The sequence below is a fragment of the Malaclemys terrapin genome, chromosome 3 (genome assembly GCF_027887155.1).
Source record: "Malaclemys terrapin pileata isolate rMalTer1 chromosome 3, rMalTer1.hap1, whole genome shotgun sequence".
Classification (NCBI taxonomy): Eukaryota; Metazoa; Chordata; order Testudines; family Emydidae; genus Malaclemys; species Malaclemys terrapin.
Genome location: NC_071507.1, coordinates 60,753,131 through 60,775,433, shown reverse-complemented (window position 1 = coordinate 60,775,433; position 22,303 = coordinate 60,753,131). Strand labels below are relative to the sequence as shown.

General features: G+C 47.9%; 1 protein-coding gene across 1 annotated transcript in view; it reads left to right on the top strand.

Annotated features, from left to right (window-relative positions):
- DNAH8 (dynein axonemal heavy chain 8) overlaps positions 1-22,303 on the top strand; it is a 581,193-nt gene that overhangs the window by 113,088 nt on the left and 445,802 nt on the right. Inside the window, exons 17-19 of the mRNA XM_054024546.1 lie at positions 11,499-11,618; positions 13,333-13,468; positions 14,207-14,394. Coding sequence (XP_053880521.1) covers positions 11,499-11,618; positions 13,333-13,468; positions 14,207-14,394 — 444 coding nt within the window. The remainder of the gene's footprint in view (positions 1-11,498; positions 11,619-13,332; positions 13,469-14,206; positions 14,395-22,303) is intronic.

Here is a 22,303-nt window from a genome sequence, read left to right as displayed (position 1 = left end):
CGGTGGGTTAGCTGTGGAGCCCCCTGGAGTGGCGCCTTCATGGCACTGGATATATACCCCAGCCGACCCAGCGCCCCCTCAGTTCCTTCTTACCGCCCGTGACGGTTGTTGGAACTGTGGAGCGCAGCATAGCTGTTCTCCACTCTCCCTAGCTTTACTCGTTAGTTCTTGTAGATAGTTGTTGGTAATACTTTAGATTAGTAGTTTGTTGTTAATAGTTATAAATAGTTATAAATAGTTAGCGGGGGTTAAGGGGGCTATTATCCCCCCTTTTCCCCTCGGCACGTAGCCGGGCTCATGCCCAAGGCTCTTGGCTTTAAGCCGTGTGCGACCTGTGCTAAGCCTATGCCAATGGGAGACCCCCACGACTCTTGTCTGAAGTGCTTAGGGGAGTCTCACCAGACGGACAAGTGAAAGATCTGCAAGGCTTTCAGACCAAGGACCAAAAAGGAGCGGGACTTAAGCAGCTCCTCATGGAGGCGGCACTTAGCCCAGATCCTCCTTCGGCGTGCCAAGTTCCGGCACCGAGCGCCTCGGTGCGCAGCGCCCCAGCGGCACCCTCCGGTACTGCACCGTGAGCAGATGCGGATAAGGCCCCACAGCACCGTCCTCCCTCGGCACCGCGTCCGCCGCAAGCCCCTCGGCGCCGGTCCATGTCTCCGGGACATAAAAGGCCCCGCAAGACCCAGGATGCTGGGTCCAACAGACACCGGCTCCCCCCGCACCAGTGGTAGAGCCGCATCCGGCTTCGGAGCGCCAGAGGGTGCAAGTGTCATCAGCACCGTTGACTCCGGCACCGGGTGTAGGGCCGTTGAGTCCGGTGCAGACTGGCTCACCACCTCGTCCAGTGGTGGAGCCCTGTCTCCCCTCTACACCGGAGATGTTTGCCACAACGAAAGACCTCATTGCCCTCACGGAGCCGGCGCCGTCTCAACCCGTGGCATCGCATGCCATTCGTACGGTGCAATCCAGGGACAAGCCTACCCTGATACGCCCGCCATCTCCGAGTGTGGACTCGCGGCACTGCTCCCGGTCTCGGAGCAGGTCCCGACGCCGCTCGCAGTCCCGGCACCGATCTTCATCTCGGCGCTGGTCGTACTCGCGGCCCAGATCTTCCTCCCGGCACCGGTCTACTTCTCAGCACCGACCTGAGCATCAGTACCGGTCGGAGTCCAGACGCAGTTCTCGGCACCGGTATGAGCACCGGTATGAGCACCGCTCCCATTCGCAAGGCTGCTCCCGACACCGAGTCTACAGATGGTCTTCCTCTTCCCGATCCAGATCCGGATCCCGGTACCGACATGGCCATCGGCACCGTTCTCTATCCCGGCACCGTTCACCGGCACCGCGCAGAGACCGTTTGCCGGTGGACCGGCACCGCTCGGCACCGTAGCAGGACGAGTCCCTGCAACCACGCTCGGCACCGCCCTGGCCCTCGAGATCGGCATCTCGCTCGTCTGAAGGGGCTTCCCGTTCAGCATACGCTGCTCAGGGTCAGGCTGCAGACGACATGGGTCATTGGCAGGAGGGGGCAGAGGACCTTAGACAGGACCCTGCACATCGGTCTTTCTGGACCCCATGGGCGTATCACCAAGCCCAAGGGGCTCCACCAGCGGCCTCTCGCTCGGCACACTCTGAGCCCAGGGTTCCTGAGGCCACCGTTTCCCGTCCTCCCCCAGGGGGCATGGAGGCTCCGGCGCCGACACCCACACAGGCACCAGATCCCGGTGCAGGGGATCCTGCATATCAGGGTCCCTTGGAGACAGACCCGCACATGGATCCTTTACCCCTTGAGGCGTCCTCCTCATCTTCCCCAGATGAGGCAGTGGTGGGTACAACAGCCTCAGGCCCATCTCCAATAGACCTCCGTGCCCACCAAGACTTGTTGCGTAGGGTGGCACGAAATATGGACCTATAGGCTGAGGAGATAGTGGAGGTGGAGGACCCGGTGGTGAGCATTCTCTCAGCTGATGCCCCATCCCGGGTGGCATTGCCCATTATCCGTACGATCCAGGCTAACGCTAATGCCATATGGCAAACCCCGGTTTCCATCCCTCCCACTGCCAGAGGTGTAGAGAGGAAGTACTTTCTCCCCTTCTAAAGACCATGAGTACCTCTATACACACCCTCCGCCGTGTTCACTGGTAGTCTCAGTGAACACCAGAGAGCGCCATGGCCAGCAGGTGGCAGCGCCCAAATCGAAGGACGCTAAACGCTTCGATTTGTTTGGACGCAAGGTTTACTCAGCGGGGTGTCTGCAGCTCAGGGCCGCAAACCAACAGGCGCTCCTGAGTCGGTACAATTATAACTCATGGAATTCCATGTGTAAATTTAAGGAGTTGGTCCCCCAGGACTCGAGGGAGGAGTTTGGGGCCCTTGTGGAGGAAGGGAAAAAAGGTGGCTAGGACCTCCTTACAGGCCTCCTTGGACATTGCGGACTCGGCCGCCAGGACACTAGCGTCTGGGATAGCCATGCGACGCGTCTCCTGGCTCCAGGTTTTGGGGTTACCGCCAGAACTGCAGCAGACCCTGCAAGATCTGCCGTTCGAGGGCCAAGGGTTGTTCTCGGACAAGACGGACTCTCACTTGCAGAGCCTCAAGGACTCGAGAACCATCATGCGCTCCCTGGGGATGCATGTCCCAGGACCCCAGTGCAGGCCCTTTAGGCCCCAGCCACAAAGGTTCTACCCTCCTCGTCCTCGTCCGCGTCAGGACTTCCCCAGAAGGCGGGGATGAGGTCGTAGACGGAGGTCGACCGGCCCCCAACCTGGTCAGAACCAGGGCCCTCCTAGGCCACCTTCAGGACCTAGGCAAAACTTTTGAAGGTGCGCCCGAGGACGGCACACCAGCCACTACCAGGATCCATTTCCTTTATTTCGGGATTGCCTCTCCCGTTTCCACCGTGCTTGGTCCCTTATAACCTCGGAACGTTGGGTCCTTCGCACGGTGGAGAGGGGATACGCTCTCCAGTTTTCTTCGTACCCCGCCTCCCACCCCCCCTCCCCGTCCCTCTTCAGGGACCCTTCTCACGAGCATCTCCTTACACAGGAGGTTTTGGGGCTCCTCTCTGTGGGGGCCATAGAGGAGGTTCCCCCAGAGTTAAGGGGTAGGGGGTTTTACTCCCGCTACTTCCTGATCCCCAAAGCAAAAGGGGGTCTGCGACCCATTTTAGATTTACACGGACTCAACAAATTTATAGTAAAGTTAAAGTTCTGCATGGTCTCCTTGGGGACCATCATCCCTTCCCTGGATCTTGGGGACTGGTACACCGCCCTCGACATGAAGGACGCTTATTTTCATATAGCAATCTACCCCCCGCACAGGCGCTTCCTGCGGTTTGTAGTAAACAAGGTGCACTACCAATTTGCCGTCCTTCCCTTCGGATTGTCTGCGGCTCCGAGAGTGTTCACCAAATGTATGGCAGTCGTGGCAGCATACCTTCGTCGACAAAGGATACAGGTATTCCCATATCTAGACGACTGGCTCGTGCGCGGCCGAACCAGGGAGCAAGTTCAGGCGCACGTCCAGATAATACTACAAATATTCCATGAGATAGGCATTCTACTCAACAAAGAAAAGTCTACTCTGGAGGCAACCCAGAGGATAGAGTTTATCAGGGCAGTTCAAGACTCCAGACTCGCCCGAGTTCTTCTGCCAGACACTCGGTTTCACACCATCGCAAACATCATCCACGGACTCCAGATCTTCCCGATTACCACAGTAAGGACGTGCCTTGGCCTGTTGGGTCACATGGCCTCTTGCACTTATGTAACCAGGCATGCCAGACTTCGTCTTCGTCCACTTCAGGCCTGGGTATCGGCGGTGTACCGTCCTTATTGGGACAACCTAAACATGGTGGTCACGGTTCCGAACTCGGTCTTGACCTCCCTCACCTGGTGGCGGGATCACAAGGCGGTTTGCACTGGAGTGCCGTTTCACGCCCCACAACTCTCCCTGCACCTGGTCAGAGATGCTTCATCTATAGGGTGGGGCGCTCACCTCGGGGAGCACCATACCCAGGGCCTGTGGACCGCATCCCAACTAGCTCTGCACATCAATGTTCGAGAGCTGATGGCGGTGCCCCTAGCGTGTCAGTCATTTCTTGGTCTCCTACATGGCCATTGCGTGTCAGTCCCCACAGACAACACCACGGCCATGTTCTACATCAACAAGCAAGGAAGAGCCCAGTCGTCTCTCCTATGACAAGAGGCCATTCGCCTGTGGGAGTTCTGCATTGCCTACTCGATACATCTCATGGCATCGTTCCTCCCTGGAGTCCAGAACACTCTAGCGGACGGTCTCAGCAGATCCTTCCAGACGCACGAGTGGTTGATCCGCCCGGATATCACCCATTCCATCTTCCAGAGGTGGGAATTTCCCCAGGTCGACCTGTTCGCCTCATGAGCCACGTGTTCTGCTCCCTCCAAGGATGATCTCCGGGCTCCCTTTTGGACGCTTTCCTCCTATCATGGAGAGACCAGCTGTTCTACGCTTTCCCTCCATTCCCACTGGTCCACAGGGTGCTGCCCAAGTTACGCAGAGACAAGGCACGTATGATTCTAGTCGCTCCAGCTTAGCCAAGAAAGCACTGGTACACCATGCTTCTGGAGCTATCGGTGCAAACTCCAATCATGCTTCCCTTGTGCCCAGACTTGATCTCTCAGGACCATGGCCGACTCTGTCACCCCGACCTGAAATCACTCCACCTCACAGCGTGGATGCTCCATGGCTGAATCGGACAGAGCTACGATGCTCACATCCCGTGCAACAGATCCTGCTGGGAAGTAGAAAGCCCTCTACACGGACCACTTACTTAGCCAAGTGGAAACGGTTCTCCTGTTGGTGCGAACAGCGGGCCACGCCCCCCTTGCAGGCATCTATTCCTCTTATTCTCGAATATCTCCTATCCCTGAAACAGCAGGGCTTGGCGATATCTTCAGTCAGGGTTCACCTGGCCGCTATATCGGCGTTCCACCTATGAGAACACGCTTCCTCAGTCTTCTCTAACCCAATGGTCGTCAGATTCCTCAAGGGCTTAGACCGGCTATACCCACAGCAACACCAACCCGTTCCGGCGTGGGATCTTAACCTGGTTCTCTCCAAGCTCACAGGGGCCCCATTCGAGCCGTTGGCTACCTGCTCACTCCTTTACCTATCTTGGAAGATAGCCTTCCTGGTAGCCATCACTTCAGCAAGGCGTGTTTCTGAACTCAGGGCGCTCACATCTGAGCCTCCGTACACAGTCTTCCACAAAGACAAGGTGCAGCTTTGCCCCCACCCTGCCTTCTTTCCCAAGGTAGTATCAGCTTTTCATGTGAACCAGGATATATTCCTCCCGGTCTTCCATCCTAAGCCGCACGCCACCCGTCAAGACCAACGTATGCACTCCTTGGACGTACGCAGGGCCCTGGCTTTCTATATTCAGCGTTCGAAACCGCTGAGAAAGACGACACAACTCTTCGTTGCAGTGGCCGACCGGATGAAAGGTTCACCGGTCTCCTCACAACGTCTCTCCTCTTGGATCACGTCCTGCATTCGTGCTTGCTACGACCTGGCCGGAGCCCCGACACCTCGCCTCACCGCCCACTCCACGAGGGCCCAAGCCTCCTCGACTGCCTTCCTGGCTGAAGTCTCTATCCAGGACATTTGTAGAGCTGCAGTTTGGTCATCGGTCCACATCTTCGCCGCTCGCTATGTGCTTGTACAGCAGTCCAGAGACGACGCTGCATTCGGGTCAGCGGTTTTGCACACGGCAATGTCTCACTCCGACCCCACCGCCTAGGTAAGGCTTGGTAGTCATCTAATTGGAATCGATATGAGCAAGCACTCGAAGAAGAAAAAATGGTTACTCACCTTTGTAACTGTTGTTCTTCGAGATATGTTGCTCATATCCATTCCATACCCGCCCCCCTTCCCCACTGTTGGAGTAGCCGGCAAGAAGGAACTGAAGGGGCGGGGTATATATCCAGCACCATGAAGGCGCCACTCCAGGGGGCTCCACAGCCGACCCACTGGGTGTTGCTATAGTAGAAAATTCTCCGACGATTGTGCATGCGGCATGCGCACACCTAATTGGAATGGATATGAGCAACACATCTCGAAGAACAACAGTTACAAAGGTGAGTAATCCTTTTTTTCATCCCTCAACTAATTCTAACACCAGTGTCATTATATAGGGTTTTTAAACAAAGAAAACCTTTTTGCCATAAGATACATATATTCTGATGTAATTTCTATATATTCTCAATTTACCTGATTTATGTGTGAAGGCATAATTATTTACATCTGAGAGGACTTCAAGATAATATCTTTCAGGGGGATTTTCTTCCCCCAGAATCATTCTTCCCTGTTGATTCTCTAATAGGAAACATGTACAGTAACAAGACTATCTACAGGTCTATAGACATGGAGTTGCCACGGATTATTAGATACAGTCTAACACACAGAATTCCTGAATAGGATTACTTACCAGTCAAGGACCAGTGTTCTGGGTCTTAGAATTCAACATACTCTTTTTTAATATCATAAAGATTCTAGAAAATAGTGGATATATAAATGAATCAAATATACAGAAAGAAAAGGACTAAAAGAGTTAATATTTACTAACAGATACTAACACTCCCAACTCTGGTACTGGTTTGGTATATGGTACTGGGAAATGAGGGTTTATAATGAGACTGAATCCCCTTTACTCTCAGGGAGATTGCATTTGGTACCAAGATGAGACATGATGCCTCTGTCAGTACTGTTCTCTTCCCTAGCACTGTCTGCAAATTAGGGTAAACTTTAAATTAATTCTTTAATTACTGCTCCATTTCTAGAGTCAGGGATATGATATTCTTTCTTTGAATCTCAGGGTAGTGGAAATGCATCATCTGAATATTCTCCCTGAGATCGGTCTCCAGAAGGGGCCCAGATAAATTTAAGGCAGCGTAGTATTCTAGATTTAGGCCCAGATTTTTAAAGGCGTGTAGGTGTGTTGTGCTCAGCATTGCAATGCCTATCTGATTTAGTAGCCTAAATCTCACTTTCAAAGGGGATTTAGGCAGTTATGAGCCAAAATCCCATTGACAGTCAATGGGATTAAGATGCCTAAGTGCCTAAATCCCTATTCAAAATGAGATTAAAGATTTGTGTACATGGTGCCACAGACCAGTCCATGGGGGTGTGAACTGCATAATGCTGTAATGTGTAGCACTTGTGATACAGCAGGGCTGGAGGGCAGCAGGAGAGTGATAGATGGGAGATGTATAAGTCCCAGGATGTTCAGAGCCTTATTCTTCTTTGAGTGATTGCTCATGTGCATTCAAATACGTGTGTGCGCGTCACGTGCACGATCGCCGGAAAGCTTTTCCCTTAGCAGTGCCCATCGTGTCGGCTGTGGAGACCCCTAGAGTGGCACCTTTTTGACGGTGTATATATGTCCCTGCCAACCTGCTGCCTGCTCAGTTCCTTCTTATTGCCCGTGATGGTCGTTGGAACAGCTCAGTCTCTTGCATCTGCAAGTGCCTTACCTAGTGGTTCCATTGTTTTTGTGTAAATAGTCATTAGTTAGTTGTTAATAGTTGTAGATCAGTTTAGCTTACTTCGATGGCTTCCCCCGTTCTACTCTCCCCGGTGCCAGGGCATGCCTCAGTTGCAGGGGTTTAAGGTGTGCGAGAGGTGTGCGAAACCTATGCCCACAAGGGATCCACACGTCGCCCGTCTCAAGTGCCTCAGGGAGGACCATCAGACAGATAAATGCCCTATTTGCAGGCGCTTCAGACCTAGGACTAAGAGGGAGCAGAACTATCGTCTGAAGCGCCTCCTGATGGAGTCGGCCCTTCAACCGCAGCCAGAGCCAACACCAGCATCCTTGGTGCGCAGGGCACGGGCCTCGGTGCGGGATGTCCTGGCACCGAGGAAGGACTCCGCCAGGGAGCACCGGCACCGTTCCCCAGCCCGCAAGGCCAGTGCCACCAGGTGGCACCGTTCACAATCCCCGGTGCCGCATAAGAAAAAGAAACGAGACAGGGAACATTCCCCTGGCAAGAAGCCGAGGAGGGACTCCAGTGGGGTGCGTCCTCCGGCGGGACAACCTCGGTCTGGTCCTCAAGAATTGGCACCGTTGACTCCGGCCCCAGTGGCAGAGCCATTGAGTCAGGCGAGAACGGACTCCCCTACCCGGGATCAGGGCCGGCTTTAGGCCAATTCCACCAATTCCCCCGAATCGGGCCCCGCAACTAAGAGGGCTCCGCGCCCAGTGGCAGGGCCGCTGGGGGTGAGGGGAGAAAGAAGTGGCCGAGAATCCCTTCCCTGGCTGGAGGCTCCTTTTTAATTTTTACTCACCCAGTGGTGCTCCGGGTCTTCGGCGGCACTTCGGCAGCGGGTCCTTCACTCGCTCCGGGTCTTCGGCAGCACTTCGGCAGCAGGTCCTTCAGTGCCGCCGAAGACCCGGAGCGAGTGAAGGACCCACCGCCGAAGACTAGGAGCGCCGCCCGGTGAGTACAAGCCCCACGTGTTTTTTTACGTGGTTTTTTGTTTAGTCATCCCTGCCGGGGCCCCGTTGAAACTGTTCGAATTGGGCCCCGCACTTCCTAAAGCCGGCCCTGCCCGGGATGGTTTGGCGGAAGAGCTTGACCTCCCCTCCACTCCGGATACATATGAGGCAGCTCGAGACCTCATTGCCATGACGGTGCGGTACCCGGCCCCTCAGGTGCGGGGCCTGGCTTCGCAAACTCAGGCACCGCCAGTGACGGCACAGACTGCGGCGTCGTTCCCAGCACCGCAGGCGGCTCTGACATCCTTCGTGGCACCAATGGCAGCACTGCTGTTGATTCATCATCGTTTCCCCAGTACTGCTTGTCGGCACCGTCGGGCTCCGCTCCACTGTGGTCGGGTACAGAATACTTGTCAGAGTCAGATGCCGAATCTTCTGTCTCCCGACACAGCCACCACTGCTCCTGGTCCTGGGACCAATCCTGGCACCATAGGCCAGTGGAACAACCTACATCAGCCATCACTTGGCCACCCCAGTGGCAGGGCCCAGTACAATGGCCCTTTTGGACGCCTTGGGCCTACCACCAGGGTCAGGGATCCAGGCCGGTATTGGTAGTGTTGGCCCCCAGTGTCCCTCCATCAGTGACATCGCTGGTCTGCTACACCCCTAGGGCCCTTGAGGACCCCGTATGAGACCAGGACTGCTGAGCTGCCACAGGCCCCTCCTCCACTAACGTCGGTGGCACCTGAGCCTCTGGTCACGGGGAGCTCCGAGATACCTGACTCAACCTCCAGAGAACCAGAGGGGCAGGAAGACCCCGTCCCAGGAACCTCTTCCTCCTCCTCGCTGGACGAGGAGGTTAGACTTGGGGCCAGAGGGCTGTTTGGCTGAACCCTGGCGTTGGCCCGAGGAGGGTTGCAGAGGGCGCCTCTTATTATTCCTGCCCTTTCTCCTTGATGGATCTCGTCTAGGAGGCCCAGGGTAGAAGTGGGACAGGAGCTGAGGTCTGAAAAATGTGTCTGTTTTGAGCGAACAAGCCCTCGCAGTCAAAGGGGAGGTCCTTTTTGGTGTTCTGGACCTCCGGTGGGATACCCGAAACCTGGAGCCTCACACTGTGCCTCATTGCAATGGCAGTGGCCCTGGTTCAAGCCGCAGAGTCTGCCACATCCAGTGCTGCCTGGAGGGCGGTCCTAGAAACCATTCTACCCTCCTCAAGGAGCGAACCAAACTCCTTGCGAGAATCGGCCGGGATTAACTCCTGGAATTTAGCCAACGAGCTCCAGGAATTAAAAGCGTATCGGCTAAGCACTGCCTGCTGATTCGCTACTCGAAGCTGGGGCTCACCAGTTGAATAGACTTTACGGCCAAAGAGATCCAGCTTCTTGGCATCCTGTGACTTAGGTGCAGGGCGTGGCTGTCCTTGCCGCTTCTTGTGGTTTGCCGCATCAACCACCAGAATCCCCGGCTGGGGGTGGGTAAAAAGGTGCTCATAGCCCTTTTGCAGCACAAAGTAGCATCTCTTGAAACCTTTAGCCCTTGGTGTTATAGAGGCCAGGGTTTGCCAGAGCACCTTCGTGGTGTTCTGAATTGTCCTTATGAGGGGCAAGGCCACTCTAGAAGGACCCTTGAGAGTGAGGAGGTCCACCATCGAATCCGAGTCCTCTATAACCTCCTCTGCCTGGAGGTTAAGGTTAACTGCCACCCTCCTAAACAGGTCTTGGTGGCCCTTGGTTGGCAGGGACATATATATACCGCCATAAAGGCACCACTCTAGGGGTCTCCACAGCTGACCCGACAGATACCGCTAGGGGAAAAGCTTTCCGGCAATCGTGCACGCAGTGTGCACACACCTATTGGAATGGACATGAGCAACACATATCGAAGAACAACAGTTACGAGAGGTAAGTAACTGTTTTTTCCCTGTGGACTAAGGCAAGGTTACTACAGGTTAATTAGAGCACCTGGAGCCAATTAAGGCCCTGCCCAAGATCTAATAAACCCCCCTGCTTCAGTCAGATAGGAGGAGGGAAGGAGAGCTTACTGTAGTTGGAGGTGTACTGGTGTTGACCAGAGAATCAGAGTACTGGGGAAGGGAGACCCTGCCCAAGCAGGGCAGAGGGACTCCCCCAGTACAGAGGACTGAGAGAAACCCTGCCCAAGGGGAAAGAGGGTAAGAAGCCTGTGAAGCTGAAGGGGCTGGAAGCAGAATAAGGGGCAGACCTGGGTCCCTTCCCTGCTCTCCTTCTCTCCCCCTCCAGAGCACTAACAGAGCCCAAGAATAGGAAAAGCGCGGGACCCATCACAATAGCGTTGGCCATTTGCCACACGCTCGAACTCCCCGATGTAGATGCTGCTGCCATGAACTAAAAGGTATCTAGTATATGTTTATGTAGTCCTGCATCCACCGTACAGGGGTGTGATCAGTGACAAGGATTAATTTACTGCTGAGAAGGTAATATTGAAGTGGCTGTATTGCCCATTTCACTGCTTAGCTCTCTTTTTCTATAACGGAGAAAGCCTTCTCTCTTAGGAACTGTTTGTGGCTAAGGGAGAGTTCCTTGCCATTGACCACCTGGGATAAGACAGCCCCCAACTCAACTTCTGAGGTATCAATTTGTAGGAGGAATTCCTTGGTGAAGTCTGAGCTATAGAAAGCAGGGTCCCTACAGAGGAAAGTTGCCACCCATTCAAAAGTTTCAGGAAAGGCCTCTGGATCATCTTCAGGCCCCACCTTCATGTGTTTGGCCAGCAGCAGGGGCCCCGCTGGGTCCAACTCCAGCGAACCCATGGAGGAAGACCCCCAGCCATTTATCTTAGCAATTTGGGCATTTAATTCCATTTAGAAGCTATATCTGCTCAGAATATATTATTATTTTAGTGAAGAAAGCATTACTGACAGCTCCATCATTTTCCTACATTTTGGCCAGGAAGAGATATTAATCTGAAATATTAGAGGAAACCATTTTAATTTTTCAACAATTTTATATCCTTGCATTTACTAATAGTGAATTTATTTTAGCTTTACCAGGCTCAAAAAGATGACCCTCCTCTTGCCCGAAACATGCCCCCTGTAGCAGGAAAGATACTGTGGGTGAGGCAGCTTTTCCGGCGGATAAGTGAACCAATCAACTTTTTCTATGTAAGTTGATCATTACTGATGTGAGGGAAAATTATAGATTTCATAAACAATCCATACTTGGTTTACTTGTGATCCAGTGACAAGACCACCTCTGGCTGTGAATTTGTGCAAGGCAACATCAGTGTTTGTATGTGAAATTGCTAGGAAAACACTGATTCTGCAAGAAGCACTTCTGGGGATTCAGGTAGTGGTGGTATTTGACTCAGTATTAAACAAGTGCTCCAGCATTGTGGTAGCAGGCATTGAATTATTGGAAATGCAGTCATAAGAACAGAAGAATGGCTATACTGGGACAGACCAGTGGTCCATCTAGCCTAGTATCCTCTCTTCTGACATTTTCTGGTACCAGATGCTTCACAGGGAATGAACAGAGCATGGCAATTATTGAGTGATCCATTCCCTTTCATCCAGTCCCAGCTTCTGGCAGTCAGAGGCTAAGGGAAAGCCAGAGCATTGGGTTGCGTCCCTGACCATCTTGGCTAATAGCCATTGATGGGCCTATGCTACAAGAACTTGTCTAATTCTTTATTTAACCCAGTTATACTTTTGGTCTTCACAACATCCCCCGGCAATGAGTTCCACAGGTTGACCATGCATTGTGTGAAGAAGTACTTCCTTTTGTTTGTTTTAAATGTGCTGCCTGTTAACTTCATTGGGTGACCACTGGTTCTTATGTTATGTGAATAACTCTTCCTCATTCACTTTCTCCACACCATTTATGATTTTATAGACCTCTAATATTCCCCCTTAGTTGTCTCTTTTCTAAGTTGTGCAGTCCCAGTCTTTTTATATCTTCTCATATGGAAGTTGTTCTATACCCCCAACCATTTTTGTTGTTCTTCTCTGTTCTTTTCCCAATTCTAATATAACTTTTTGAGGTGGGGTGACCAGAACTACATGTAGTATTCAAGGTGCAGGTGTACCATGGATTTATATAATGGCATTATGATATGTCTTATTATCTATCCCTTTCATAATAGTTCCTAACATTCGGTTAATGTTTTGACTGCTGCTACACATTGAGCAGATGTTTCCAGAGAACTGAGTAAATGTTTTCAGGTCTTTGAATGAAGTATCATTTGAAGATATATTTCATCATTACAGACAATAGCACCTATGAGGCAGGATGAGACTAGTCAGTAAGGAAGGCCTTATGCTCTGCCCATCATCTAGCAAAGTGCTATCCTGTTTGGTTTTCAAATAATATAAATAAAAGTTCTCAATCAAATTAAAAATACCACAGCACCTTGATATTTGATTAATAACTTTGTATGTGACATTTTTTGTAATCCAATTATTTATAATTTGAATAATGTAATTGCTTTGCATGTAATTATTTAAAGTAATAATAAAAGTGAAATTTGTGTGTGTTTAGCCTCAAAAATCTCCTTTATTCAGATTAATCCAAATCCTGAGTAGTGCTGAGCATCCATTTCAACAGAAGTTATAAGTCCTTTGCACAATAAAGTTGTCACTTTTTAATGTATTATTTTTAAAAAGGCAGAGTTTTTTTTGTTTTTTTTATTAATTAGGCCAATCTCCTATTGATTTCAGCAGGCCATACTATACTTGATAGCACGCTTTAAATATAAATTTAATTTGAGATTTAAAGCTTCAAAAATTCATAGTAAATAATTTTAAACAATTTTCATTTGACATCAAGTTGAACCGCTGTTTGATATGTTTATAATTTTAATTTGCAATGTTTTAATAGAAAAATTCAGATATCTTGACAAGTCCAGAAGGTAAAGCAGTGGTTCGATTATTCAATAAAATTTCCTATGTATTGGTGGAATTTGAGGTACTCTATCACATGGCTTGGGTGAAGGAAATTTCTCAGCTACAATATGGTGAGTAGTTAGGTATGTAAGACTTCTAATAAATGTGTGTAAGTTTTCACATCAGCCTTGTTCTGTCTGTTATAATGTTTTATTGCAATTTGTTCTTATATGTTGTTGACAACTGCTAGATTTATAGAAAATCAACTTAAATATATTTTTAACATTTTAGCCTTTAAAATGTGCAAATTATAGTCCTGCTCCTGCAAGTATTCATGATATCACAGACCCCTGCATCTGAATGACTGTGTGGGTGAAGGGGTTTGCATTATGGAACTACTTGCAGGGTGGGGCCAATGATTGATTTATTTGTAAAGCATAATTACCTTGGTATTACATTACATTTTCAGTTATGTAGGTTATATTGAATAAGAATTATAGTACAACTAGCTAAAGTAGTAATATGTAAAAGAAGCCAACAGAACTCCTTATGGGAAAAAGTGCCCATATGCATGGTCTGATTGCAGGATTCGATTATAGCATTTTTCTATCCTTACATTTTGGGTTTTATTTGGCTTTGTTTTTCCTTAATCTTTCTGTCTCAGTATTATCTTCTTCTTGGACTTGTTCCTGCAAGAAATTGAGCAGCTCCTGAAAGTGCTCACATCCTTGCAGGATTGAACCTATAATTGCTTCATGCCCAATCATTCACATTTTCTCAGAAATCTAATAAGGACTCATTGTACAATAGAAACAATCAATAGTTTGTTATGAATATTTATTTTAAAATATACTTTAATTTACTTGCAGCATTACAAGCTACCCTACTGGTACGTCATCCTGAAACTGGGAAGTTGCTTGTTAATTTTGATCCCAAAATTCTAGAGATTGTCCGAGAGACTAAGTGTATGATAAAGATGGGTCTTGAAGTACCAGAGCAAGCAAAGAGGGTAGTAAAAATAGAAAATACTCTGAAGACAAACAAATTGTGTTTGGAGGTAAGTCAAAAAACCCACCATTTCTTTTAAAAAGAAATAATTAATATTGTCTAGAGTATAGTGCCACACTCTTCATACTGGTCTTTTAATACCACATTTCGAGTCCTGACACTCTAACAGGTGAGTTGCATCATACGTGCATTCAACTTACGTGAATTCAACTATACGTGCTCGGCAAAAAAAATAGAAAAACAGCACAATACCTGTAAATAGTGCGGGTGATTCCACCCACCATTCCACTCAGTGAGCGTATGCCCCAGAGTGAGTGTGAGATAGGAAACGTGAATCTGCTGTTCCCTCAGTTGGTCTCAGTTCCCATGTGCCTCTCATAGTGTGAGCATGTCGCCATGCTGAGTGTGATTCTAGTGTTTAAAGATACGTATTTTTCGTACAACATGACCCCTAAATGCAAGCCAACTAATTCAACCGAAGAAACAGCGATCTGTTCCAACACTGGAGGAAAAACTGGCTGTGTTGGACTTATTGAGAGACGGTATGTCGGTCTCCAACGTGGCGTGAAAATATGGCTGCAACAAATCTAGCATCCGTGCCATCAAGTTTCGAGAGAGAGAAATTTGTCAAGTCGTGGCATCAAGTGCTCCAATAACTGCTAAGGTGATGTGCCAGGTGCATGATAAGACTTTAGTGAAGACAAAAGGCATTAAACTTATGGCTGGAAGACATGAACCATAAACGTGTGCCTGTCGATGGCAACACGTTGCGAGAAAAGGCTCTTAGCCTCTATGCGCTGTTCAAACCTCCTGCTGAAGAGGGACAGCCTTCTGATGAGAAGGAATTCAAAGCCAGCCAAGATTGGCGTAACAGTTTTAGGAACCGCTTCAACCTCAAAAACGTGCAGACTACTGGTGAAGCTGCATCTGCCAATGAAGAGGCAGCAAAAGCCTACCCCGAACAATTAAAGAAAATCATAGAAGAAAAGGGCTATCTTCTGGAACAAGTTTTTAATGCTGATGAGACTGGGCTCTTCTGGAAAAAAATGGCCAACCGCACTTACATTTCGAAATCAGAAAGACAAGCACCTGGCTTCAAAGCAGCTAAAGACCGTGTGGCTGTGTTGTTTTGTGGCAATGCGTCTGGGCGTGCTCTACAGGGCTTCAAATCTCTGTGCCCTAAAAGGCAAGAACAAAAATCTCCTGCCTGTGTTCTGGCAATCAAATAAAAAGGCTTGGATGACGGCAGCATTATTTCTGGATTGGTTCCCACAAGTGTTTCATTCCGGAGGTCAAGCGGTACCTCGAAGAGAAAGGACTTGACTTTAAATTGTTGCTGATCATAGACAATGCTCCTGGCCACCCTGCGGCACTCCGGTTTGCATATAACGACGTTGAAGTCGTCTTTCTCCCTCCTAATACCACCTCCATCCTCCAACCTCTCGACCAAGGTGTGATTTGCTGTTTCAAGGCCACGTACACGAGGCTTATGTTCTCACAGATATGTAGCGCTATGGATGCTGATCCCAATCTTAATGTGATGGAGTGTTGGAAGTCCTCCAACATTGCCGATTGCATCACTTATATTAAACAGGCAATGGATGCAGTCAAGCCTGAAACAGTCAATGCATGTTGGCGAAACCTGTGGAAAGAATGTGTGAATGATTTTAAGGGATTCCCAACTATTGACAAAGAAGTGAAATGCATTGTTCTGGTGTCCAGGCAAGTGGGTGGTGATGGCTTCGTCAACATCCTTGAGGAAGAAATTGAAGAATTAATTGAGAGCCATAGAGAAACATTGACTAACAAAGAGTTAGAGGAACTGATAAAAACATCTACAGAAGATGAAGATGGTGACGACGAACAGGAAGAGCCAGCAAGTTGGAATCTTCATAAATTTGCTGAAGTGTTCCAAGCAGCAAAACACTTGAATGATTTAATTTCTGAATACGATTCCTCTATGGAACGAAGCCTCAAAATCACATGTAGTATTACGGATGATTTGAGACCGTATCAAGAAATGTTTGAGCAGCTCAAGAGACAACAGCGACTGTTGCCGATCACCATGTTTTTAAAGGAAGAACAACCAGCAGCAGATGAACCTACGCAATCAACTTCTCGAGCTGAACCAGAGCCAACCACTTCGTCTACAACTCGCTCTCCGTCACCCAATCTCTCCGTCACCTCTGTCTACTGGATCGACATCAAGCCCCGACGACCCCCTGTAATTACCGCCTGTAATTAAAAATACAGTACTGTAAAATTATATTTTGCATATATACTCTTTATTATATACTGTACATTACTGTATGCATTATACATTTATACATATTACTGTACGGGTTGTATACACAAAGCCATGTACAGTATACTGTACTTTATGGGCGATTTAAGGGATTTTCAAGGGTAATTTTGACTATACACGATTTTCGCCTTATGCGCCTACTTTAGAACCTAACCCCCACGTAAGATGCAACTCCACTGTAATGTTAATTAAGAGGAGCCAGATTTTTTGAAATAATTCAAAGAAAGGTTTCCCATTTGTTATCACCAATTTTCAGGAAAAAGGTTGATGAATAAGATAGTTTGACATCTGAGGTGTTTTTGTATTAAGGAGAAATTTGGTTTTCTGGAAGGTTTTGTCTGCTTGTGTGAGTGGTAAGATTGGGGATCATATAATTTAATATAGACAGAATGGATTTGGTGGGACACACAATTAGGAGGGGGAATTTATCTTAATTCATTGCAATTTTCCAGAGCCTCTTTCTCTCTCTCCTCTATTTTGGTTGCAGCTCCCTGATCTTTCTTACCTTAATTCCGATCTTGGGCCCAACTTTTTCAGTGTTGGTCCATGGTGCACTAGCCCTTGGCATCTTTATTTGAATTTTCAGAGCACTACTGTACTGTGGATTATGCAATACAATCTGGAAAGCTTTATAAACATTTGTACAGTAACATATGAAGAACACCATGAGGAATGCCTGCAGCAGGGAAACAGTCCATTCAGATTTCAGCATTAAGACATGTAGATTTTAGGCCTGAATTAAGGTGAGGATAGAGGAAAAGGGAAGAGATAATAGGGAGCTTTTTCTTAGGATGAAAGACTGTGGAGAAGTAGGAGAGGATGCCAGATGGCTGATTTTACTGAACATAGGAATTGCCGTCCTGGATAAGACCCGGATAAGGCTGTTTCCAATAGTTTCTAGTAATGGATGCTTCAGAGAAGGTTCAAGGAACCTTGCCCGCAGAGAAAATTTCTTCGTGACTTTGGTTAGAGTTTTCCTTATGCCCTGAAGCAAGTGTGTTTATAACCCTTCCAAAATTCTTCTTTTGTTTTGTTTCTAATCCTTACTATTTTAATTATGGCTGTTCTCATTATCCATATTAATGTATAACCTTTTAATCTTGCTAATTTTTTTGCCTCCATGATATCTGTCAAAGCTGGATTCAGGACTCACAGTTTGTCATATCACTCTGTTTTATTAGCACAGCGCTCTGCTAATACATTCAGATAATGTGAGCCTCATGCAAGACCCAAACAGTCTTATTTATACAGATAAAAGGGCGCGAACTAAACAAAGGGACAAAGAGCAAAATTGTAAAATTTACCTGGGGCACAACATGCATATCCTACTTCCTTACTGACTCTTATCGATCTAAGGCTAATACTTCACCAATCGCCCTTAAGTGGAGCAATTGTTCTAACTTAATGTCTGCTTTCCTGACACCTGGATCACAGCATTTCTCATTTTTACTTAAAGGCACATACAGCATTCTTTAATTCATTCTATTTCTTTAATATAATTCATTTCACTTTCACATATCTTATGGCAATGAGTTCCACTAGCTAATTGACTACTGTGAAAAAGTATCTCATTTTATTCATTTTAAATGTGCAGCCTTTCAATTTAATTGAATATCCTTCTGTTCCTGAGATTATGAGATACGATATATAGGCTGGAGAAAATGCCTTACAGTGAAAGACTTATGGAGTTCAATCTGTTTAATTTATCAAAAAGAGGATTCAGAGGTGACTTGATTACAGTGTGCAAGCTCCTTCATGAGAGGAAAATACTGGGTACTAAAGGACTCTTTAATCTAGCAGAGAGAGATATAACAAGAACCAGTGGGTGAAAGATGACACCAGACAAATTAACATTAAAAATTAGGCACAAATTTCTAACAGTGGGGTTGATTAATCACTAGAACAAACTATCAAGAGAAGTGGAGGGTTCTCCATCTCTTAATGTCATCAAATCAAGATTGGGTGCCTTTTTGGAAGATATAGTTAGTCAAACACAATTTATTGGGCTTAGTTTTGGGGTAACTGGGTGAAATGTAATGGCCTGTTGTATGCAAGAGATCAGAGTAGATGATCTAATAGTCCCTTCTGACCTTAAGATCTATGAATCTATGAACATAGAAATGTCCATCAACCTTCTCCATACCATTGTTTTGTTTTGTGTACGTCATCATTGTGATGGATGTGGAGATGCTATGTAATAATCTGAAAATACTGAGATGTAATAATTTTATGACTACTGTGCGTGACTTGTTCAATAAGGTAAAATTATTGTACATTCACTTCTTTTAGTGACCTCTACATAGGCTCACTCATGGGATGCACTGACTGGTGCAGCTTTAATGGCAGAAACTTAGTTAGCAGTGCCAGTTGGAACACTTGCACACCTCCTTGTTCCCCTCACTTCACTGTTCCTGAAAGTTCTACAGGCAAGGCTATAAAAGAGGTGTGTGGTGCTCCACCTGTTGCAGTTTGTTCCAAATGCTGTCAGTGATTGTTTAGTAACCTCTCTGGATCATTGGTCCAGATCCTTCTTAGACTAACTAAATGCCAAGTTTTTAACACATCTAGATTTAGTTAGCCTTGTATATAGTTACATAGTTAAGATTTTAGATAGGAACCAATACCAGGAAATGCCTATGTAGAAGATACTTCAATGGCTGATCCGAAGATCAAAAGACCAGGATTTAAGTGTTGTGCTTCCTGCCCTGTAGCCTTCCTAACATCAGATGCACACTCACAAGACACGTCTACACTACAAAGTTAAGTTGACTTAATGTAAGTCGACATCCAGCCGCGGCAGTAATTAAATTGGTTGTGCATGTCCACACCATGCCCATTGTGTCAGTGGGGTGTGTTCTCACTAGCAGTGCTTGCATCGATGCACAGAGCAGTGCACCATGAGTAGCTATCCCACAGTGCAACTATCTGCAGGGGTTTTTAGGAAGGGCTTGCAATGCCTCATGGGACCAAAATATTATCACAGGAGGGAATGGGAACATGGCTTTAGCCTCCCATGATGCAGTTTCCTCCCTCCCTGTCTCCCTACCCTGATATCAATGGCAAACAACCCATACTTTCTCATGCTTTTTTCAAAAGCCTGGATTAGCCATGTGCATGCCATAGCCCGAGAAGCATGGTCCCCGCTCATCTGTGCATTCTTGTGGTGAGCTTTACAAACACCTTGCACCTTATCCTGCAATATTTCCAGAGCCGAGACAGGAGATGCTGTGTGAAACATTGCAATGTCATTCAAGCAGCCCTGCTGCAAGCCATAGAATGAAACAATTTCCAGTCGCTGCTGATAGTCGTGCAGCAGCTGAACATGGTGGAGCGCCATTTCTGGTTCTGGGAAACAAGCACTGACTGGTGGGATCGCATAATTCTGCAGGTATGGGATGACGAGCAGTGGCGGTAGAACTTTTGAATGCAGAAGGCCACTTTCCAGGAACTTTGTGAAGAGCTTTCCCCAGCCCTGAAGCACAGCAACAGTAAAATGAGACCTGCTATGATAGTGGAGAAGTGAGTGGTGATTGCTCTGTCGAAGTGTGCAATGCCAGACTGCTACCGGTCAGTGGGGAATCAATCTAGAGTTGGTGAATCCACTGTGGGAGCTGTTGTAATCCAAGTGTGCAGGGCCATTAATCAACTTCTGCTAAGAAGGGTAGTGACTCTGGGTAATATGCAGTATATAGTGGATGGTTTTGCTGCAATGGGGTTCTCTAACTGCATTGAGGTCATAGATGGCATGCATCTCCCTATCACCAGGCCACCTAGCCAAAGAGTACATAAACTGTACTGTGGCCGGGGCTGGCAGAGCACTTCTCAGGCCCTGTGGCAATGACTGAGACAGATTGCTCTGCTGCCCCCATGGCCGAATCCATGGCAGAGAGTTCCCCTGGGGCTGGGGCAGAGAGCTCCTCCAGCCCGGGGGCTGTGGCTACAGCAGAGGGCTCCTCTGACCCCGTGGCCAGGGCAGATATCAACTCAGCCCAATGGTTGTGGACAGGCCAGAGAGCACCTCGGTCCTACGGCTGTGGCCAGAACAGAGAGCTCCCCCAGGGTTGTGGGCAGGGCAGAGCCCTCCTTCGTCCCCAGGGCCAGGACCATGGCAGAGCTCTCCTCTGTCCCTGGGGCCATGGTGGAGCAACAGGGAACTCCTCGGCCCTAGGGCTGCGGGGGCAGGGGGAAGAGAGCTCCTCTGGCCCCAGGGCTGTGGTGGAGTGACAGCACACTCCTCCAGTCCTGGGACCATGTTGTGGGGGAGGACAGGGACAGAGAGCTCCTCTGGCCCCAGGGCCATGGCCAGGGTGGCATAGTGCTCCTCTGTCCTTGGGGCTTCAGTGGGGTGACAGAGCACTCCTCCAGCCCTGGGGCCACATCGGGGGTGTGTGTGGGAGGACAGCTACTTGGGGCTGCAGTGGGGTGACAGAGCACTCCTCTGGCCACGGAGGGTAGAAAGCTCCTCTGGTTCTGGGGCCATGGGCAGGGCAGCAGAGCCCTCCGACCCTGGGGCTGCAGCGGGGTGGCAGAGCCTCCTCCAGTCCTGGGACCGTGGCTGGATTCCATATTGTTGTTTTGATTCTGCAATTCCATCCACGTTCTCATTAACGTAGATTCATAAGGCGCTGTCTATTGGTGCTCCACGACCCATGCTCCTCTCCTCTACTTCAGAGTTCTTAATGTGGAGGCTCCACGGTAGAGAGGAAACGGAGGATGTAGCGCTAGTTAGCCTTGAGACAGAACACAAGGAGGAGAGAGTACATGTGTGGGCCAAATGGACGCTGCTACCAAGGATCTCTGATCAGAAGCACAGGTCGCAGACACACCTACAGTGGAGCACCTATAGGGACATACATCTTGAAGAATCATTGTTACTGTACAAACTGAATAACTTCTTTTTAAGCATTTTTTTTCTATTTAAATTTTCACAGTTGTGGGAAATTATGGGAGGAGTCAGACAACAGTATGAGACAGACAATTATTTAATGACAGAAGATGTTAAAATTAAAAAAGTGAAACCTTTATAACTTTATATCCATTGAAACACAAATTGTTGACATCACATAAAAATGTACAAAATAAATAACTTTACATCAAACTCTAATAAATTCTCAAGCTGCATTTTTCTTACTTTGTATATCTGTATATTTTAATTATTATCAAAGGAAATTTTTTTTCAGTTCATATGCATATTTTAAAATCGACACTTACTGATAAAAATTGAATCCTTCCAAGCCTCCATATAACATTAATGTTAAGAGTTCTGATTTACATTATGGAGTTCTCCCAAATTCAGTCTAGTACCTTAAAATCATTCTTCCTCTCCCTTTTTATTGGTCATGCTCCTGGTGCTAGTAATAGACATGAGGGGAGTAATTCTGGAGTCTGTATTCTGGTTGTGCAGCATCAGAAGTTCGTCTTTATACTGGGGCCAGATATCCCAGGCTAGTTTTCACAGATTTGGTACTGCATTACAACAGATTTAAGTCAGTCCAACTCCATTAAAAAACAATCCAGAATGGAGTTGCACTGATTTAAAACTGAAGTAACATAATACTGAATTAGATCCTAATATCTTAATCTTAATTAACCTGTGTGATAGATGAATAAAGTTGTCCTAAATTTCAGGTTATTTTCAGGTCCGTGCTTGTTA